This window comes from Emydura macquarii, unplaced genomic scaffold, assembly GCF_026122565.2.
Source record: "Emydura macquarii macquarii isolate MOO-44397 ecotype Brisbane River unplaced genomic scaffold, CSIRO-AGI_Emac_v2 contig_2676, whole genome shotgun sequence".
NCBI classification, from domain to species: Eukaryota; Metazoa; Chordata; order Testudines; family Chelidae; genus Emydura; species Emydura macquarii.
The window spans coordinates 10,703,656-10,724,129 of NW_027132813.1; the positions used below are offsets into that span (position 1 = coordinate 10,703,656).

At 42.1% G+C, this 20,474-nt stretch overlaps 1 protein-coding gene across 1 annotated transcript in view; it reads right to left on the reverse strand.

Moving 5' to 3' along the window:
* Positions 1-20,474, reverse strand: part of DNAH14 (dynein axonemal heavy chain 14) — a 584,657-nt gene that overhangs the window by 83,267 nt on the left and 480,916 nt on the right. Inside the window, exons 84-86 of the mRNA XM_067564773.1 lie at positions 15,910-16,066; positions 14,832-15,042; positions 3,064-3,166 (exon numbers count right to left, since the gene is read on the reverse strand). Of these exons, the coding sequence (XP_067420874.1) occupies positions 3,064-3,166; positions 14,832-15,042; positions 15,910-16,066 (471 nt within the window). The remainder of the gene's footprint in view (positions 1-3,063; positions 3,167-14,831; positions 15,043-15,909; positions 16,067-20,474) is intronic.

Below are 20,474 nucleotides of genomic sequence, written 5' to 3' on the forward strand. Positions count from 1 at the left end.
CCTCTGCCTGTGTGTTGAGAGGGAATGTGTTCTATAGCACCTCTTTGTAGCAGATGTTCGCCTTCTTGTCACAATAGGTGCTCATGAAGATGAATCACTGAAGAGGGATGGGGAAGGGGGTAGGTGTTGGAGATGAAGGGGATGATATATCCCGAACTGACAATTTCTAAGACCCACTTGTCCATTGTGATGTTTGCTCAAGAGTGGTAGAAAGGGTGTAATCAATGGTTGAAGAGGATGGTATTTGTCTGTGGTTCTAGAAACTGGGGGAGGTCGAGCAAGCCCTCGACCAAACCCCCAAAATTGAGGTTTAGTGGGGGTAGCCTGGGATGTTGATGGCTGCTGGTTGGATTGTCTGTATGGTTGCATTTGTTGCCTGTTGCGCGGTGGGTCATGTCTCCTGTGTTGTGGGTGGTATTGGTACTTGGAGTTGTAAGGCTGGTATCTAAATGGTTTCCTTTTCATTACGTGTGTGTAAATGCCAAAGGTGCAGAAAGTGGCATGAGAGTCCTTCATCATGTGCATGACTTCGTCTGTCTTTTTGGCAAATAGCTTCTTCTTATCAAAAGGAAGGTCCTTTATGGTGGTCTGCAGTTGTTTAGGCAGATCTGCTGAATGTAACTACGAAGATCTAAGCATGACTATCACTGTTGTAACAGATCAGGCCACGGTATTGGCAATATTGAGGGAGGCTTGTAGTGCCGTCCTAGCGACCAGTTGTCCTTTCTTTATGATGGCTTGAAATTATTCTTTCTTGTTATCTGGTATGTGTTTAATAAATTTTGATGATCTCGCATAGTTGTTGTGGTCGTAATTTGCTAATAAGCCTGCATAATTTGCAACTCTTAATTGCAGGGTTGCTGAAGTATATACGTTTCTTCCCAATAAGTCAAGTCTTCTATCATCTTTGTCGTGAGGTGTGGATTTATGGTATTACTGTTTACTACTCTGGTTGGCTGCTTCTACAACCAGAGAGTTGGGTGGTGGGTGGGTAAAAAGATATTCTGTGTCTTTTGCAGGGATGTAATATTTTTTGTCAGCCCTTTTGCAGGTGGGAGGAATGGTGGCCGGTGTTTGCCAGATGTTATTGGCAGGTTCCATCAGGGCATCATCCATGGGGAGGATGATTTTTGAGGAAGATGAAGTTTGCAAAATCTTCAACTGTTTATGCTGTAATTTTGCTATTTCCTGGAGTGGGATCTCTAAATTATCCGCCACTCTTTTAAACAGTTCCTGGAATTGTTTAAAGTCTTCAGCGGTGGTAGGAGGCGGAGGGATTATGGCCTCATCTGGGGAGGAGGATGAATTGTGAGGGGGTGGTGATGTCTCCTGTTGAATGCTGTTCTCTGTGGTTCCCGGTGCCTCTGGCTCAGTTACTGTTGGGGCTGATTTAGGTGGTGACCTGGTTCTATGTGCATGGAGATGGATGGTCTTCTGCAGGGAGCGGAGTAAGTAGACCACTATCCCATCTCGGCCGCTGCATGTGGTAAGGAGCAGGTGGGCCAAACCATGAGGATCCAAACCATGGATGTGGTGGAATCTTAGAGTGAGGATGTTGTTTAAGTACCTGCACCTTGGGAGAGGACTGTTGAGGAGAGAATCTTCCCCATCATAGTCATCCTCGCTTGAAAAGGATATAGATGACATGGGCTCATTCTGAGAGAATTGCGCAGGAGAGGTATCTGTGCCGTATCATGGGAAAATGGAGGAGGATGTTAAGAATTCCTCCTCTCATTCGTGGTGCCTGCACTTTTCAGTATGTTTTCTTGGCGCCAGTGTTGTTGGTGCCATGGTAGGTGCTGGCACTGATGCTGGTACCAGAATCAACTCAGTGCCGAGGATATTGTCAGTGCTGGTGGTGCTGGGTTTTGAGACTCGGCAGTTATCGGTGCTGTGACATTGGTCGGCACCAAGATTTCTATCGGTGCCAGCATAGTGATGGTTTTCACTGTTTTAGGGATCATTAACTTTGGCGGTACTGTATTTGAGTAGGGGTGCCCTGATTTTTCCTTTTGCTCCGTGCTGGAGCGAGAAGGCTGTTTGGACACTGTGCTAGTCAATGTACCCGAGGGATCTGTAGGTTTTTTGGCACTCATTTGTTTGCTCACTGAGGTTGGAGATTTCCTCTTCTTGTGATCAGTGTCAGGTGGGGTTAAGTGCCTTTTTCTATTGGTCTTATTGTGTGAGACCGTTTTTTCTTGACCCGGGTCACAGCCAGGTCTGAGAGATCTCTCCATTAGTATTAATTTCAGTTGCAGATCTCTATCTCATCTGACTCTAGACTTTAGGTTTTTACAGTGGGGACATTTTTGAGATATATGTCCCTCTCCCAGGCATCTGATGCACTCAGAATGCCTGTCAGATGCAGGCATTGCATCTCTGTAGGAGGCGCATCTTTTGAAGCTGGGTGAGCTTGGCATGGTGCACTGCTTCAGTAATGGGAAGAGACTAACTAGTCTAACGGTTGGTTTAACTTAAAAAAAATTTTTTTAAACAAGTAAATGAGGTAAAACTAAGCTAAAATTGAGGGAAAAACTGACTAACTGCCTACAAACAACTAACTATGACAAGCTGCAAGGAACTGCTGGAGTCTTCATTTTGGACTGCGGAGGTTGAGAAGGAACTGAGGAGGTCGGGTCGTGTGTGCTGAAAAGGGCACCAATGGTGCTGCGAGACTCGTGCGGTGCACGCACAACCCTGACAATCACTGCTAGCAAAAGAAATCTCCGATAGATGACGCAAGGATGTGCCGACACCTAAAATGAAGCACCCATAGGGACGTTTCTTAAGGAAGAACATCTCCTTTTTATATGGAGAAACAAGGCCAACTAATTCAGATTAGAATTGGGCTTTAGGTGCACAGATTGGAGGAAGTGGAGTTGAGTTCCCTCATGAAGCTTGGGTAGTGAAGTGCAGAGTTTTGGTTTGGCTCTGGTTCTTGTTAAGATAATATTAATATTAATATTAGAATGAGAAATTTGAAATATTCAAATTGAGTATTCACAGTTAAAACCAGAGCAACTTTCAGATTGTGGTGTTCTAGCAAATTGTATCGACTCTTACCTTAAAACCTTTTTGCAGGATAGGTATGGGGAAAGAAGGATCTGGTGTGGAACTTAACCATAGTCTAAACTGAGGATCCATGTTTATGTTTGGCTGGGTAAATCTGTAAAGACAGGCAGTTTGGTAACATAATTATTATTCTACCAAATATATGTAAGGCAAGGTGCAAACTTTTAATAATCAAAGTTCATTACTATTTGCTCAAGTAATTTAAATAAAACAACCTGGATAGAAATAATGTGATTTCTCCTGCTTTTGTCTTATTCTTCAAAGTAGTAAGCCTAGAAAAAGAGCTAGGGGATCTTGCAGAAGAGAATCTGGACCTTGACATCATGGTCCAGTTCAGAAATGTGATGCTGTCCACTCAGATTAGAACCTCTAATGACTGGGAATAGTCATTCCTACCTTGTAGATAGCTATTAGTTACTGGAGGTTACCAGGAACAGAAAAGGCTCAGCTGCATTCTAAGCACGTGGTACAGTGGGCAGAGGAGAGGGTTCAATAGTTCAACAGGTTCACAGATGCAAGGTGGATCCCCTTTCGCTAATCTCTGGCAGCAAACCCCGCAGCCTCCTCCCTTTTGTTCATGGATATGCTGAACAGTGATGTTCCCTCATCAGGTATTGTGGGTGAACTGATTGCCATTTATTGTCACTAATGAGTACCTTCAGCCTATCTGCTCATGGCACGAGGGGCCCTCCCTGGTCAGACTGATCTCTAGGGTGGTAATGGGGGACAGTTCTCTTGCCTTCAGGGATAAGGATGCTGGCAGGCAGCAACAACTGTACCCCACTGAGCCTCCACTGAGATCCAGGTCAGGAGTTGCTAGCTAAACTCAAGAGGCTCTAACCTTTCCCCAGAGCTTAGCATATGGGGGAAGAGTGCAGGCACCAATATCTTTGACAAATGAGAAGCCTATGTGGTTTTCTGGGCATGGTAAACCCAATGGTCATGACTGCAGACTAGAGGATTCTCTGTGTCTAGGAAAAATCAGACAATAAATACTTCCTATTTATTTAAGAGAATAAGACACTTGCAAATGCCAAATCCAGGGGAGCCATCATATAGTCATTTTTCATGCTTATTTCCTGGACCCACCTCCTGAAAGGTCATTACTGCTTGTTAATCTTGCAAAAGTGGGGAATCCATATAGGCAGTTTTGGAAGGAGAACAACTGATATTTACCATTAATAATTGATTCTTTGACAAGACTGCCCATACAGATCCATACTCATCATCCATCTTTGCCACTTGGTTATAATTTCTGGTTAGGGATTCACAAATTAGTGGAAGAACCTGAGGGGCTGATGAAACCATGTCCCCTTTTGTATCTTTAACTCCCTGTGTGAGGAGAGTGTGTGGGTGCATGTGTGCTGATAACATTCTCCATTTCACTAGTATCTCTGAAGAATGTTAAATAGAAGCTACTAAAGTGAAACATTTTTAAATCAGCAGCTTCAGATAATTTGCATCCAGGACTTCTAACAGAGCTGATAAAGGAGCTTGCTGGACCACTAATGTTGACTTTCAATAAGTCTTGGAGCACTGAGGAGGTTTCAGAAGTTGAGATAAAAGCTAATCTTATGCCAATTTTTTTAAAAGGTATGATGGGATATAGAAACCCCACACTGGAGAACAAGGGGCTCAGTCAACTCCTTCCTACCACACTTGCAAGACATGCACAAGCTGGAGGATGACTGAAAAGGGAAGCAGAACAGTTCACTTGTGGGCACACAAGGGAAGGGAACAGACCTTTAACTCGCAGTTTCTGAGGAAAGACAGGATTTTTCCTGAGGGAAGGGAGGACCTAATTCTGATACGCTCTGAGGGAGGCATTTTCCCCTCTCTCTACTAACTCAGTCTGTTTGTGTTAATTTCCCTTGTTTTTTTTATGGACTATCCCAGAAAGGGGAAGTGACCTGGCTGGAGGGAAAAGTCACAGGAGGAGACATGCCACTGCAGAGGCAGAGAAGCCAGCAGCCGCATCCTCCAGGAGAGAGATGCTGCACCATGCCTGGCTATGAAGAGATGCAAAGTAGTAAGCTGACCCCTTCACAAAGGGTAAATGGGATGACTCTGGTAATTATAGGCCTGTCAGTCTGACATCAATCTCGGACCAAAAAATGGAGTGGCTGATATGGGGCTCAATCAATAAAGAATGAAAAGAGGATGATGTAATTAATGCAAATCAACATGGGTTTAAGGAAAATAAATCTTGTCAAACTAACTTGATATCTTTATTGATGAGATCACAAGTTTGGATGCTGAAGATAGAAGTGTTGAGGCAATATACTTCTGTAAGGCATTTGACATTTTGATTAAAAATGTGAACAGTGTAAAATTAACACGGTACATATTAAATGGAAAAAAACTGGCTAATTGATAGGATTCAAAATGGAATTGTAATTGGGGAATTGTCATTGAGTGGGTGAGTATTTCCAGTGGAGTCCTGCAGGGATAGGTTTTGGCCCTACGGTATTTAACATTTTTATTGGTGACCTGGAAGAAAACATAAAATCATCACTGATAATGTTTATAGATGACAAAAAAAAATTGGGGGAATGGTAAATAATGAAGGGAACAGGTCACTGATTCATATTGATCTGGACTGCCTGGTAAACTGGCTGCAAGCAATCAATATACATTTTAATACAGGTAAATTTATACATTTAGGAACAAAGAACGCAGGTCATATTTACAGAATGCAGGACTCTATCCTGAGAAGCAGTGACTGAAAAAGATTTAGGAGCTGTGGAACATGAACTCACAGTGCGTTACTGAGAGCAAGAGAGCTAATGTGATCCTTGAATGCATAAACAGGGGAATCTTGAGTAGGAGTTGAGAGGTTATTTCACCTCTATATCCGGCACTGATGTGACCACTGGTGGAGTACTGTGTCCATTTCTGGCAATAAGAATTCAAGCAGGATGTTGATAAACTGGAGAGGGTTAAGAGAACAGCCATGAGAATGATTAAAGGATTAGAAAACATCCCTTATTGTGATAGACTCAAAGTAATTGGCATCCTTTCGTCTGTGAGAGACAGTGGAAATTGAAGCCTATGATGTAAGATGATTTGCAAATCTCATGTGACTAAATAGTCCAATCTGAGATTTACATAATCTTTGGCAGTTATTGCAGATATATGTATCTTGGTTGGGAGCTGCTTGCTTCCTACAAGCTCTTTTCTTTTCAAACTGTAGGAACCAGCTCCAGTCATGAACTTTAATGCCCTGTTGGAGATGATGGTGCCACTTGTTAAGATTACTTGCTAAGGTTTCCCATCGTTCAGGATCAATTCCAAATTCTTCCATATCTCGCTTACATGTGTCTTTATAGCAAAGCTTGGGACTTTCTGTTGTTCTTGTTCCCTCTGATAACTCCCCATATAGTATGTTCTTAGGTATGCATCCATCTTCCAACCTGCTCAGATGGCCCAGCCAGCACAGTCATCTTTGCTTAATGAGGGCTGTCACACTTTGTGCATTTGCTCTTTGAAATTACCTCTGCGTTGGTAACTTTATCTTGCCATTTGATGTTGAGTAGACGGTGTAAGCAGCTTAAGTGAAAACTGTTTAACCTTTTCTCCTGACGTGCATAAGTTGTCCATGTTTCCCCACCATACATGAATGCTGAGGTCACAAGCTTGGTACATTAGCAGTTTGGTCTTGATGGTAACCTGTAAGTGGTTCCATGATCTTTTAGTTAGTCTACTAAATGTGGTGGCAGCCTTTCCAATGTGAATACTTAGTTTTTCATCCAGTGGGAGATTGGTAGTCACTGTAGAACCTAAATAGCTGAACTTTTGGACTACTTTTAGCTGATTTACATTTAAGGTGATTAAAGGATCTTGTGGAACCCCCGTCCTAATACAACCATTTTCTTAATGCTTATGGTGAGAGCAAATGCCTGACAAGCACATGAAAAGCAGTCCATGAGTTCTTGTAGTAGATCTTCATTGCAGACTATAATGGCAGCATCCTCAGCAAATAAAAGTTCCCGGATTAGCACCTTTTTTACTTTAGTCTTTGCCTTTATTCATGAGAGATTGAAGAGTTTCCCATCCGAGCTTGTGTGGAGATACTCCATCTTTCACATCCTTAAATGCACAGTTCAGAAGTACTAAGAAGACGATTCCAAAGAGTGTAGGGGCAATAATACATCCCTGCTTCACTCTGCTTTTCATCACAAAGCTGTCTGAAATAGGCCCGTCAAACTGACATTTGCTTTCATGTTTTTATGACATGAACATATAAGACTTAACAAGGTTGATGGACATCCTATCTTTTCTAATTTTGCAAATAGACCTGCTCTGCTGACTGTGTCAAATGCTTTGGTTAGGTCCACAAAGGTAATGTACTCTCTGCACTTGAAGTGGATGCAAAGAAAATATCATGTCTATAGTTGATCTTCCAGCCCTGAATCTGCACTGTGATTCAGGGCAGACACAATTTGCTAGCTGTTGTAGGCACACTAAGATGACTTTTGCTAAAGCTTTTCCTGCTACACTTAATAGCAAGATACCCATGTGGTTGTTACAGTTGCCCTTTTTGCTTTTTTTTTTTTTTTTTTTTTTTTTTTTTTTTTTTTTTTTGTTATACATAGTGATGATTTTTGGATCATGCATCTCTCGTGCCACCTCACCCTCTTTCCAGCATTTAAGTAGCAACTGATAGAGATATGGTAGTAGGCTTTCTTTCCCGCACTTAAGATTTTCTGTTGGGATGCCATCTTTTCCAGGAGCCTTGCCAAATCAATGGCCTTACTTAACTCTTCTACAGTGGGCTCCACATCTAGTTCTGGCGTGACCTGTAGAGTTGGTATTTGATACAGTGATTCACTGGTGATGTTCTTTTCTACTTGCTCGCTGTACCTCAGTTTTTGCATGTCGAAGTCTCACTTTGGTGCTCTCTGTTGGCTTCTTATTGTATTCCAGATAGGCTGTGTTCTTAATGTTAATAAAAGGTAATAGTTCCATTTAATTTTCTTCAAAGTAATCCTTTTTTGATGATCTCTTCCCACAAATGTAGCTGAACCTGTTTCATGGATTATTGTTCTTAAATCTTCCCAAAAGTCCTCTACCTTCTCTGGTAGTGACTTCCCACGCATGTTGAGTTCAAAAGCCTTCACAAACTCCTGGCATTTCCTCTGGTTTTTGATGTTGTGATAGACTCAAAGAGTTCAATCTATTTAGCTCAACAAAGAGAAGTTTGAGTTGATTAGTCTATAAATATCTACTATGGAAACAAATATTTAATAACGAGCGCTCCAATCTAGCAGAGAAAGGTATAACCTATTCTAGTGGCTGGAAGTTGAAGCTAGACAAATTCAGACTAGAAATAAGGTGTACATTTTTAACAGTGAGGATAATTAACCATTGGAACAATTTACCAAGGGTCACAGTGAATTCTCCATCTGACAATTTTTAAATCAAGATTGGATATTTTTCTAAAAATTATGCTCTCGGAATTATTTTGGGGAAGTTGTACAGCCTGTGTTACACAGGAGGTCAGACTAGATGACCACAATGGTCCCTTCTGGCCTTGGAATCTCTGAAAAGGACTCTGTTTTGTAAAAGTTTCTGAGCTCATATACTGAATGGTATGCATTTTTTAAGTGTATGGGTGAATGATGGCAATCATCTCCAAGAACGAATTACTATAGTTGTAACTTTTAAAAAAAACTATTATTCTATAATAATTATATATTTTATTTAGAAAACAGAACACTGGGAATCTTTTCAGAAATCAGAGAACTGTCCAAGGTGATAAGATTTGTAAACTGTTTTATCTTTGTTCAAAGAGGGAAAAGAAAAAGCTTGTTTCCTAAGGAAAACAGTTATTCACTATTAAATTTCTGTTAAGATTTGGTCCTTTCTCAGTTATTTTTAAATCCTAATAAGGACTAAGTGGTAACTCAGAAAATGATGCCTGAGGTAGGTTAGCTATCCTAGCCAATGATAATCCACACTACCCAGCTGGTTCATTATAATCCATACTTCACAAGTCTTCTGGTAACAGTTATTAAACTTTGATTAAGTAAGTAATTTCCTATAAAACTGATACTCAAAATGGCAACCAATTTGCCACCTGTACCTGACCATTATACAGTGACAGCGGTAACAAAATACCTGATTAAAATAATTTTGTCTAATAAAGTAACCAGGCTGTACTAATTTCCCCAAATAGAAAGAAAGATTACTTACTTTTTAGTAACTAAAATTCTTTGAGATGGTTGGTCCCTGTGTGTATTCCACTGTGCGTGCACATGTGCTTCTTGTGCCTGAGACTAGAAGACTTTTAACTAACAGTGTCTTTTGGTTTGTTCCTGCACTCTGTGCCTCCTTGTGCTCTGAAATGAGGACATAGGGACAGCATGGATTGACTGCCTGTCCAGTTCCTTCTCTACTGTGAATTGCTTTAGGAAAGTATCTGAAGCAGAAGAGAAGGAGGGTGTGTAGTGGAAAATACATAGGGGCCATACATCTCAAATAACTCCAGTAAGTAACTTTTTCTTTCTTTCTTTTCTTTCTTTCTTCAAGCAGTGTTCCCTATATATATTTCACTGTGGATGACTCACAAACAGTACTCATTGAGGAGGAGGGTGCGAGGAACCATGGTGCACCACAGATTGTAGGAATGCTGTGCTGAAAGACACATCTGCTGCAGAAGCTTGTACCAGGGTATAATGTCTAGTAAAGGTTTCACAGAGACCTAACTTGCTGCTTTACCGATCTTCAGGAGGGGAACACCCTGAAGAGTGGCCACTGAGGTAGCCTGAGCTCTGATTAAGTGAGCCCTCACTCACTGAGGCAGAGGAGTCTCCATCAGCTAATATGAATGCGGAATGAAAACTGAGATCCATTTAAAATGTCTCTGTGAGGAGACTGCTTCACCTTTCATCCACTCACCAGTGAAAGACTAAGTCTCAGAGATTTACTGAAGGGTTTTGTCCATTGCAAAGTAGAAAGCTAAGGCTCGATGGACATCCAGAGAATGGAACTTCCTGTCTTCTCTGGTGATGTGACGTCTTGGGTAGAAAACAGGCAGATGTATGACCTGATTTATGTGGAATTTGGAAGGAATCTTTCAAATGAACTTGGACTGTAACTCAAACAAACCTTATCCTTATGGAAGACTGTGTAGAAAGGATCCACCATAAGGCTTACTGAGAGCTCACCTACTCTTCTGGCAAAGGTGATTGCAGTCAGGAAATAGACAGATGGGAAAAAGGTGCAGGAGAACAAGCGTTTGAAAGGAAGATTCATGAGCACTGATAGTACAAGACTAAGGTCCCAAGTTGGTATTGGTTTCAATATTGGAAGAAAGGTTCTGCCAAGGCCTTTTAAAAAAAACCTTACAGTTGTAGGGTGGGTAAGACCGAACAGTTCTCTACCAGAGAGTGGAAGGCAAGGATTGCTGCTAAATGCACATACAGTGAGCTGAGAGAGAGACTCAATGTCCTTAGGGAAAGGAGGTAATCCAATAGGTAAGGATTTCTGAGCACTTTCGGGATCTCTGATGATGCTGACACCAGAGAGAAAATCTTTTCCATGTAGCTACATAACATTTTCTCATAGAGATTTTCCTGCTATTATTGAGGATGGGATTGTACCACTTCCAAACATGACCTTTCTAAATTCATTGTCCATCCAAATACCACGTTGAGAGATGCAGAGTTGGGATGGTTGATCTTGCCATTGTCCTGATTTAGCAGATTAGGAAACAGCTGGATTTGCATGCATGGATGTGCTGCCATCAAAGCACAAAAGTCTCGGCCATCAGGGTACCACTAGAATTACTACTGCTTTATCCTGCTTGATTTTCCTCAGGACTTGGGGTAAGAGAGAGAAATGGGCAGGAATGTGTACATTAGTGGATTTGAACACTGAACTAGGAAAATGTCCACTCTGGAATGCCAGAATTGCTTAGGAATGAAATAGCCTGGGCATTTCTTGGGATTTTTTTGGGATGTGAAGAGATCCCACAATGGGAATTCCTACTGTTGGATGATGCTCTGTACCATTGAGTCATGCACTTCCCACCCATGGTCTCTGTGGAAGTGCCTGCTGAGGCTGTCTGCCAAAATGTTCATTACCCTTGGGAGGTGTACTGCTGAGAGGGTGATCTGGTGTTGGATGCCCCGACCTCACTCCTGTCTGCTTGTTGATGTAGTATACTGTGGTCATATTGTCTGACGTGATCTGGCTGTGTAGGGCACAGGTGAAATGCAAAAACTAGAACCCTGAGTGCATTCATTCAGATGCACTTCTCAACCCAGCAGGGAGGCATCCATAATTAATCTCTTCGTGGGTGGAGGAGGAATGAAGGGAATACCTATGTACAGTTTCCTTGTTTTCCTATCAGATAAATGATGCCCAAACACTGTGGGGAATTGAGACTTGCTTGGATTGTAAAATAAAGGGTGCCCTGAAAAATGCGTCACATAGGTACATGAGGCCATGTGGCCTACTAGGACCAGGCAGGATTGCATTATCGTCTGAGGACTAAGTCAAAGCTGGGTGCTGAGGTCCCTCGGAACTTGAAATTTGTCCTTGACTAAGAATGCTTTGGCTGAAATAGAGTCCAAAGTTGCTCCAGTTAAGTCTATTGTTTGCATGGGAACTACAGTGGACTTTTCTAGGTTTACTTGGAGCCCTAAGTATTGAATGAGACTGAACAGGGAAAGGACTGCTGACTGTACCATCTGGAATGACCAATCTGTGAGCAGCCAGCCATTGATATAGGAAAATATTGGGATGCTCTGGCAACACAAGTAAGCTGTTACCAGAAATAAAATCTTTGCGAGAACCCTTGGGACCATTGAGAGACCAAAGGGAAGCACTCTGTACAGATAATGGTCTTATCTTATAAAGTGCAGGGACCTTACAAGTGTGGGATGAATGTCTATGTGGAAATAGTCATACTTCAAACTGAGTGCTGCAATCCAGTTACTCTTGTTTAGAATTGGGATTATGGAGGCCCAGGAGATCATCCTCAATTTTGAATGACATATTAAGATATTAAGTTGAGGTCTAGTTTGTTCTCCTGCCTCCCTTTTTTTTGGAGATGAGGGGGTATCTTGAATAAAAGCTTTGAATAAAAGGACTGGCTATACAACTCCCAGCTGAAGTAGGGAGATCATCTCCTGTCTGAGAATCCTCTTGTGAGAAGGGTCCCTAAATAGGCAATGGAGAGGCACATTTTGTGGTCGGGATGGACAGAAATTTTATTGTATGGCCAGTGGTGATGATATCTGGAATCCATCAATCCAATGTAATAAGGTGCCATGGAGATAGATAAGAAATGATCCAGATGTTCACCAAACAGCATGTGGGTGCCAGGTAAATGGGAGGACTAGTTGTTGGCTCTTGCCTTGGCCATAAAAATGACATTTTGGCAGGAGATTGGGGTTAGAATGATTGAGGGACATTCTGTCTGCTGTGTTGTGCTTTCTGATACTTCCTGGGAGGTTATTAGGCTTTCTGGTGGTAAAAGGGCTGAGAAGCAGGCTGTTTCTTGTAAGGAGGTGATTTGGAGTGCCTTCTCCAAGGTGCTGGGGTATATATACTCAGAGAGTGGAGGGTTGCACGAGAATCCTGAAGGGTGTATAGCAACTCATCCATTTTGTCACTGTACATGTTGTTAACCTCAAAGGGGAAATCCTCCACAGTAGGAATTTTCCTGGGGTACCTAGAAAATTGAAGCCATGAAGCTCATCTCATGGCAACCGAAGTCACCATACAACATGAAACTGTGTCAGCTGCATCTACTGAAGCCTGGCGGGATGATTAAGCTATCATCTTGTCATTATCAACAGTGGTCTGGAATTGTGTGTGTTAAGTTCCTGAAGCAGTTTGTTTCTGAACTCAGAAAACTTATTATAATTAATAAAATCATATTTGGAAATCAAGGCTTGATAATTTGCAATACAGAACTGTAGGTTAGCTGAGGTAAAACTCTTCCTACTGAAGTATTTTAATCTTCTGGTGTCCTTGTTGGAGGGAGTAGACCTAGATTGGTGCAGTCTGTTACATTCAGTGACAGCCTGAACCTCTCTGACTGAGAGGATTTAGAAATTGAAATAGCTAGGGAGTGCTTTTTGGGAGCTGGGACTATGGAGGAAGTTGTGGCACTCACATTCACCACAGCATGTCTAGCAGAAGAGTGTTTGGAATCTGGCAGATCTTGTTTGTCCAAGACCAAGCATGGACTTGTCTAGGAGGTACAGCTTTAACTAAGCATCCCTGGCTTTTGGGTTCTTTTAGAAAAAGACAAACAAATAGAGCATTTGTTGGTTATATACTGCTCACTCGGACAAAATAGGCATCTAATATGCCTGTTGTTGAGGGGTATAACCACCTGGCATGACACCTGCTGATTTTTGCTTAGCCATAAGGTCTGAAGCCTGGTACCAGGTAACTAAAAGACCCAGAAAAAACTACACAGAGTGGAAACCTAAGTGTGATGGGGCACCTGCCCCTCACTGCCAGGAAGGGTTAAGAGGTCCCTTGGAAAGGCAGCGAATAGGAAGGAGCTGCATGTCAGCCAATCAGGGCCCAGGAGGCCAGTATATAAGGAGTGACAGAGCAGAGCAAGTACAGTACCTCCCAAGAGCTCGAAGGGGAAAGACTGGCAGTACCCTGGACAGAGCAGTGACTGGCTGCTGGGAATCAGCAGAGCCAAAGGCCCTGAAGCAAGGGCGAAGAAGGTACTGGGACTGTGGGGAAGTGGCCCAGGGAAAGCTATGAAGGAGCTGGGGGAGACTCAGTAAAAGGCTGCTGGACCTAGGGTCCTTGGGCTGGGATCCGGAGTAGTGGGAGGGTCTGGATACCTGCCCTGCCCCTGACTGCCATAGGACTGGTGGCAGGACTGCAGTGGCCATCGTGGGAAGTGGCCTAGAATAGACTGAAGAATCCCCCAGAAGCAGGGAAGCACGGATGATGATTCAACCAGAGGGCCGAGTCATGAGAAGGAGGGTCCAGCAGAGACCGGACTCTGCACGAGACACCACAGAAAGAGGTGTCTGCCTGGCTGAAGGCTGATTCCCCAGACAACCAGCAGAAGGCACCAAGGCAGGGACTTGCACCATGCTACACTAACAAAAAACCTAATAATCTGATCATAAATTAACTGTTGTATCCACACTAAAAGTAACTATATACAAAATTATTGTATTACCAATCACAAGTGGGCAAGAGACCAACACTGTCCTCAGTTATGGCTCTCAGCCCTTGGTGGTGTGAAGGAACTAGGGATCAGTTGGTCTGACTCTCCCCTTTATGTCCAGGGGAGGGGAGAGGAGAATAAGGGCCCCATGTATTGCCTCTGCCTCCACGTCCTGACTCACCTCAGTGGGTAGTCTGTAAAGCAGGCAGCAGTGCTCGGACTCCAGCAGCAGGGTAAGAGAAGCAGCAAGTTGCAGCTGAAGGGGTGGGAGGAGGAGGAGCTCAGCTGGCAGCCAGCTGCCCTGCTGCTTCCTCCTTCCCTGGCTGCAGGGACACAGAATGCAGCTGCTAGGAGGAACCACTGCCTCCTCACTGCTGGGCATCCCCGTCAGAGGTATCCTGTGAAATCTGGGGGGCATGCAAACTATCATTTGTGTGTGTCTAATGTGCCCCTCCAAAAGTATTCAAATTTAAATTCTTTTGCACGCCCCAATACCTCTTGTGTTAGAGACTGATAGTTACATTTATATAGATAACCTGACCAAATATGAGGCAAATTTTTATAACTTAATTTATATTTTGACTATAAATAAAACACTTACGAATCAACAATAGTACAGAGCCTGGGCATAAATGATGCAGCAAGGTGACAGTTTTGGATGAAAACCCATTGTCCACTCAACAGCTGTGCTTTATGTATCAAATCTTCAGCTTTGCTTCCCTGACCACGTCCCAAAGAAACCATTTTCACATGCTGTGTGCTTCCTTTTATTTCCTGTGCAAGGCGTAGAAGGTGAGCTGCTGGGTCTATTCCTGTGTAACAATATGGAAATTATTTATTTATGCAGCTACAGCAGCCAAAAGTTATCTTTAGAGTTACATATTTGAAAATGTGTCATCTTTAGTTACCTAGCCTATAAGAATAGTACTGTGTTGTTAGTTTTTGTAATAGTATACATTTATTTTTTGAGGGAATCGGGGTAAGGAAAAATATGCTGTATTATCAGAATAACACACGGAGACACAAATGAATAAGAAGAATGGTTTGATTGTATCAATCCAAGAATTACTCACAATGGTAAGTATCACAGGAAATCACACCAGAAGTACCATTGATCAGGAAAATACAGATGTGGATCAACTAAGGTTTTTGGTAAAGTTTAGTGTTATTTTAAATCCTGTATAAATAATATAGGTCCAGATCACTCACTCCCATGGAAAAACCCATGAGAGGCAGTCTAGAAGGAGAAAAACTCTGCTCTTGGATTTTGGGTAATCCATTTACAGCCAGGCCTTGTATCTCTGTGCTACCTCTTGGTTCCTTACCACTCTCCTGAGCTCTGGTGACAATGTGCAGAGCTTCCCCTATCAGCAGCTACCATGGGAACCCACTCTTTAAAGGGGAATTTGAAGACTAGAGCAGAGTTCCAAGGTCAGAGGTACTGGTGGATTGATGAGGAGCATCTCCCTACAACGCTCCTCCTTCCTGTGATTTTTGTTTACTCCCAGTTTCACTCATTGCTGTTCAGTTTAACAGACAACAAGGATAACATGCAAAAGTTGGTAATACTGTAGGAAACCAGGGTAAACTATGGAACACCAAAGCTAAGCGAGAATCTGAAAAGTAATGCTTCATAAACCAGGTTTTATCTGCTTCTTTTTAGTTTATAAGGATCTTACCATGAGAATGAATAAATATTAATGGAGTGGTGGCAGTGGAGTCTTCATACACTTCTTTCAAGTTAATCCCTCCAGTGTGAAGATATCTGGCTCCTAATTTCTCAGTAACAAACTCTCGTATTGCATTATTTAAACTTTCTGGTTTGAGAATTTTTATCTAACAATAAAATACAAAAGATTACAGAACAGAATTCATCAAGTCATTTAAATTAACAATAGTATAATAATTATGTCTGTGATAAAAATAAAGTGAGGTTTCTTTGTTCTATTCAGTTCTAAAAGATTCCAAAATCTCAACATTTGTGTTTTAGTTAACCAATATAAAGAACTCACTATACGAATGAATGAAAGGATATCAACATAGGAAGTAAAGAAAACTAGCACTTATCAGGTAATATGGGAAGAACTACAGTCAAATCAGGACTGGAAGTAGGGTCTGAAAAGAGGGCAAAAGAAAGAATAGTTACTTATCTCAAAAAACCACAGTTACTGTCCACTCAGATTCCACTGAGGTGTGCATGTGTCCTGTGTGTGAGATCGGATTCTTTTGGATAGCAGTGTTCCTTGGGGCTGCATCTGTACCCTGAGAGTGCTTGCGGGCAGCACAACTGAGGGCATAAAGGGCAGGGTGGTCTCAACAGCCAGTCAGTTTCTTTGCAAACAAAGTTCACAAGAGAACAGAACTCTGATTAACAGGGATGGAGGGTGGCTTGTGGAATCGGTGTGGACAACACATTTCAAGGAACCATCATTACTGTAGGTTACTTCTTTGAGAACATGTCCACACAGTCACTCTAGGTGACTGACAGGCAGTTATCTCTAACTTGAGTATGAAGGAGGAGTCCTATTTAAAGAGTGACTGCAGGACAGACCCTACCACATCTGATCTGTAAGCCTGAGCCAGGGAACACAGGGAGGTAAATGTGTTAATAGAATACCAGATAGCATCTCTACATATTTCAGATATTGGTGTGTTAGTCAGGGAAGCTATGGAGTGTGTGTGAGCCCTAGGGGAGGACTCTAATGTGATTCAGGGGATCCTTCTTAGTGATGTGATAAGTCTAAATATAGACAGAAACAGACTTGGATAACTTCTCTGTGGAAATGGGTTAGCCTCCAACCTTTTCTGGGAAAGCCATAAACAGTCTGGGAGAAGATATGAATAACTTTGTTCCGTTAAAGTAAAAGGATAAAGCTCTCACCTTCTTTATTATGTGCTGTTTTATTTTGCCTGAGCTGGAGTTAAGCTTTGGGGAAAAAATAGGAGATGGATTAATTGATTGAGGTGGATATCTGAAACTATCTTAGGCAGAAATTTAGGATAAGGCCTAAGGATGACTGTTCTTATGGGGACATGAGGCCTGTATTTTGCTGACTTTTCTAGCCGATATAATGGCAACCAGAAACATTGTCTTCACTGACAGATGACTGAAGGAGCAAGTTGCCATGGGTTTGATGGGGAATCCCATTAAGCCAGTAAGAATTAAGTTGAAGTCCCAGGAAGGGACTCCCAGGAAGGGGGGAAGGGGATATAAGTGAGGCCCTTCAAAAATGTCAGTACTGTGAAGTGTGTGAATGCAATGTATCCCTGGACTGGAAGGAGATATGCAGAAATTTCTGCCAAACATACACTAAGTGAGCTAATGGAAAGCTTGGGTCACTTTAGAAAGGATATATAGTCAGGATGGTTAGAAATGAAGGAGCCAATGGTGAAAGCTAATGCTGGATTGTTCAGATATAAAACCTTTTCCATTTGGCTCTATATATTAGTCTGGTAGAAGGCTTTCTACTTTGTAGGAGAATTTTCTGTACTTCAGATGAATAGATCCTCTACAGAGGAGTTAGCCTGGATACTGGCTGGATATCAGGAGGAGTGATATTGGATATGGGCCAATATTCAGCCCTGGTTCTGGGAGACTCTCAGGAAGAAGTGGTAAGGTATTTGGTGGGCTGACCAAAAGATTCATCAGCTCTGAAAACCAGAGCTGTCTGGCCCATGCTTGTATTCCCAGTCTGTATAGATGTGCAACCTGTATGGCTAGCACCTTGGTAAAGACCTGTGGGAACATCAAGAGGCTGAAGGGTAGGATGGAATCTGAAACACTGAATAATAACTTTGTTCAGGTACTGGATGCCTAGATCTTTCTCTTCTTTGGATCTAGGATGCAATGAGAATAAAAGCCCTTTCTTCTGAATTCTGAAGGGCATTTCCTACTTCCTGTCTCACAAACATCTTGTGAGAAGGGTTAGGAATTGTCTATAACTGGATTATTGGCTACAATCTCCAGAAGTCACTGATCTGAAGTTATCCCATTCTAGGCTTTTTTGAAAGAGGCAAAATCAGTTTCCAAAAGAAGTGACAGAAGGTAATTGGAGCAGGCTCTTGACACTTGTGTCAAAACTGTGAGGCGTTAAAGAAATGGTGAAGGGGTGATGCCTGTGGAATCTCTGCCTCTACCTCATAGGCTCACTGCTGTGAGTAGTACAGGATCCTTTACCTGTTGCAAGACTGCTGTCTCTGAGGCTGTTTCCCTAAGAAGTAGGGACATAATGCTAGGAGTAGTAGGTTACTCAAATGTCCTTAGGTCTGTGAAGGGCCTCATCAGGAGTGCTGCTGAAGAGTTCACAGCCCTCAAAAGGAAGGTCTGCCATAGTTCTCTGAACCTCCCAAAAGATCCCAGTTGCTTGTAGCTATGAAGAACACCTCATGGAGATAGCCATGGTCATAGTTCTCACCATTGTGTCAGAGGCACTAAATGTGGCCTGGAGGGATGTTCTCACAGGTAATTGGCCTTTGGTCATAAGGATCTTTAACTCCTCTAGATGATCCTTAGATAATTTATTGAGAAGGTTTAAAAGACTGTCCCAGAAAAGAATTCATATTTAGACCAGAGTATGGTTTTGTAGTTGGCCATTCTCATTTGGACACTCATGGAGGAATATATTTTATGACCAAACATGTATAGTTTCTTAGATCCTTGTTGCAAGGAGTGGTTTTCAAGGATCCTTGCTGTTTTGACCTCTCTTGGGCTGCGTGCTTGACCAGTGAACCTGAATTGAGTGCTGAAATAAATATAAAAAATCTTTGTTTGGACCTCTGATTTGCTCACTTGGAGATAGCCATTACTGAAATGGAGCATGACGTAATGCTTTTGCAAGTTTGAGAATTCAGTTGTTTATGTGCAGCACTAATCTACCAGGTATTGAGGTGTTAAGTATGTCCAGTAATTTATGTAGTCTCTCCTGTATTTCTGGTGGAATAGCAAAGGTTTTGGCAATCCTCTTCAAAAGATCTCGAAAGACCATTCATCCTGTGAGGTCAAAGAAGGTGGAGCTTTGGGCTCTCCAAGCTATGAAGTATCAATTTCATCTTTGACATCATGCAAAAGCACCTATTTGGGGCAACCCAGACTTGCATTTAGGAATTTATTTGTAATTTGGAAGCACTGGCTGAGTAGGGGCTTCATATGGATTTCCCAGTTAGTTAATGACGAGGGCTTTATCTCTTTTATAATGCTAAAGCAGCATTATGATCTGTCATCTTCAGCTGATGCCAGTACTTATAGCTAACACACTCACTAACATATCAATTTGGCTTGGATGCCCTGGGACTGCCACTGGAAACCTCAGAAATGCTTCATAAACTCCCCAGGTCTATGTCCACTATATATACTTAGTTAATGAAGGGAAACCCCATTAGTCTAGAGTTCTTTGTGAAAGGGAGGGAAGGGGATTTATCACAGCTATAAAAAGAATCTCAATGGCACAGCATATTATGCAGTGCTAAAAATGCCTCTGTGGATCTCAGGTTATGCTTGATACAACAAAAGTTTTTATTCAAATATACTGGATGCCACAGAGGCTGTACAAGATAAAGGCCTTAACCTCTGATGTTTGTTCTTTGTAACAAAGAAAAAGGAACCCTGCTACATACGCTATGGGACTGTCCAATAGTCAGGCAGCTGTGGAAAGAGGTGAATTCACGATTTAAAACATCGCTCGACCTCAGCAGCCAAACCTCATCCTAAAATTATTTCTTAGGATATTTACCTGCTAAGCTGGATTTCAATTTGCCACAAATACTGGTTCATGAGGGCTGTATTTATCACCACGCCCACAATTTTACATAAATGGAAGAGTAGTCTTATTTCCAGCACTGAGCAGTATTTGGACCTATCTGAGTTAGCAGCCAAAGAAAAAATAGCTTATCACCATAGACAGAAATTATATGAATTCAAAGAAAGCTGGATCCCATTTCTAGATAGATTTGAGACAGCTGAAAGAATGCCTGACCTCTAGTCCATCTAACCCCTCCTCGTAAAAGCAGAGCGTGAATGTCCAGAGTGGTCAACAGGGCATTATGGGATACCTCCTGGAGGCCATTAACATCAAATTACATTACGCTCTGTCTATACTGATGCAAAATCAATCCATGAAATTTGAATTACGTGCTACACCACTTGTGGAGGTGGTTTTATTACATCGACTTTTGCCGCGTTTTAAGTCAACAAAACTACCATGCCAGTGTAGATGCAGGCTTTAGGAGATCGATGTAAGTGACGTTA